The sequence below is a fragment of the Penaeus monodon genome, chromosome 21 (assembly GCF_015228065.2).
Source record: "Penaeus monodon isolate SGIC_2016 chromosome 21, NSTDA_Pmon_1, whole genome shotgun sequence".
NCBI lineage: Eukaryota > Metazoa > Arthropoda > Malacostraca > Decapoda > Penaeidae > Penaeus > Penaeus monodon.
This window is the reverse complement of record NC_051406.1, coordinates 19,976,834-19,977,364: the sequence shown is the minus strand read 5'-3', so window position 1 is coordinate 19,977,364 and position 531 is coordinate 19,976,834. Positions and strand designations below refer to the sequence as shown.

General features: G+C 36.5%; 1 protein-coding gene across 1 annotated transcript in view; it reads right to left on the bottom strand.

Annotated features, from left to right (window-relative positions):
- The window catches only part of LOC119586319 (condensin-2 complex subunit D3-like), a gene marked incomplete in the record, with an annotated part of 62,579 nt that overhangs the window by 50,880 nt on the left and 11,168 nt on the right, over window positions 1-531 (bottom strand). Inside the window, 1 exon segment of the mRNA XM_037935030.1 lies at window positions 112-304. Within this exon segment, the coding sequence (XP_037790958.1) occupies window positions 112-304 (193 nt within the window).

Sequence of the window (531 nt, the reverse complement as noted above, 5' to 3'; positions counted from 1 at the left end):
CTCATGCAGTGCGAGCTGATGACATCCTACCAAATTTTATGCAAAAAATAACCAAATGGAATTTTTACAACCTACCCAAAATTGAAAACAAACCACTTTCTATATTCAAACCTGCACTCTAGTAGTAGGTACAAAAGTGATGGCTGTAGGCTGAGAACTCTGTGTCTGGGATGAGGGGATAATTGTTGACCCAGTTCTCTGTATTCCTGATTGGTGAAATATGATACTCTGCAGCATCAAGAACATCCTTTTGTTGACCTTCTGAGGACAAAGCATCGAAGCCTCCCCCAGGGTAAACAAGTGTCTGTAAGATTAAAGAAAAGGAAACAAGGATGATGGTGATCACAGTAAAACTGGTTGGAAAGATAGAGATAAAAAGATGGGAAATACAAAGAAAAAGAAACAACTCATAAGAGTTGTCTCTCATAAGAGAAAAGATAGGGAGGATAACATGAAATGAAAATCCAAAATTATACTGTTTATATCAATTAGTCATCAGGTAATTTTAACTAAACAAAATTAACCCACTGG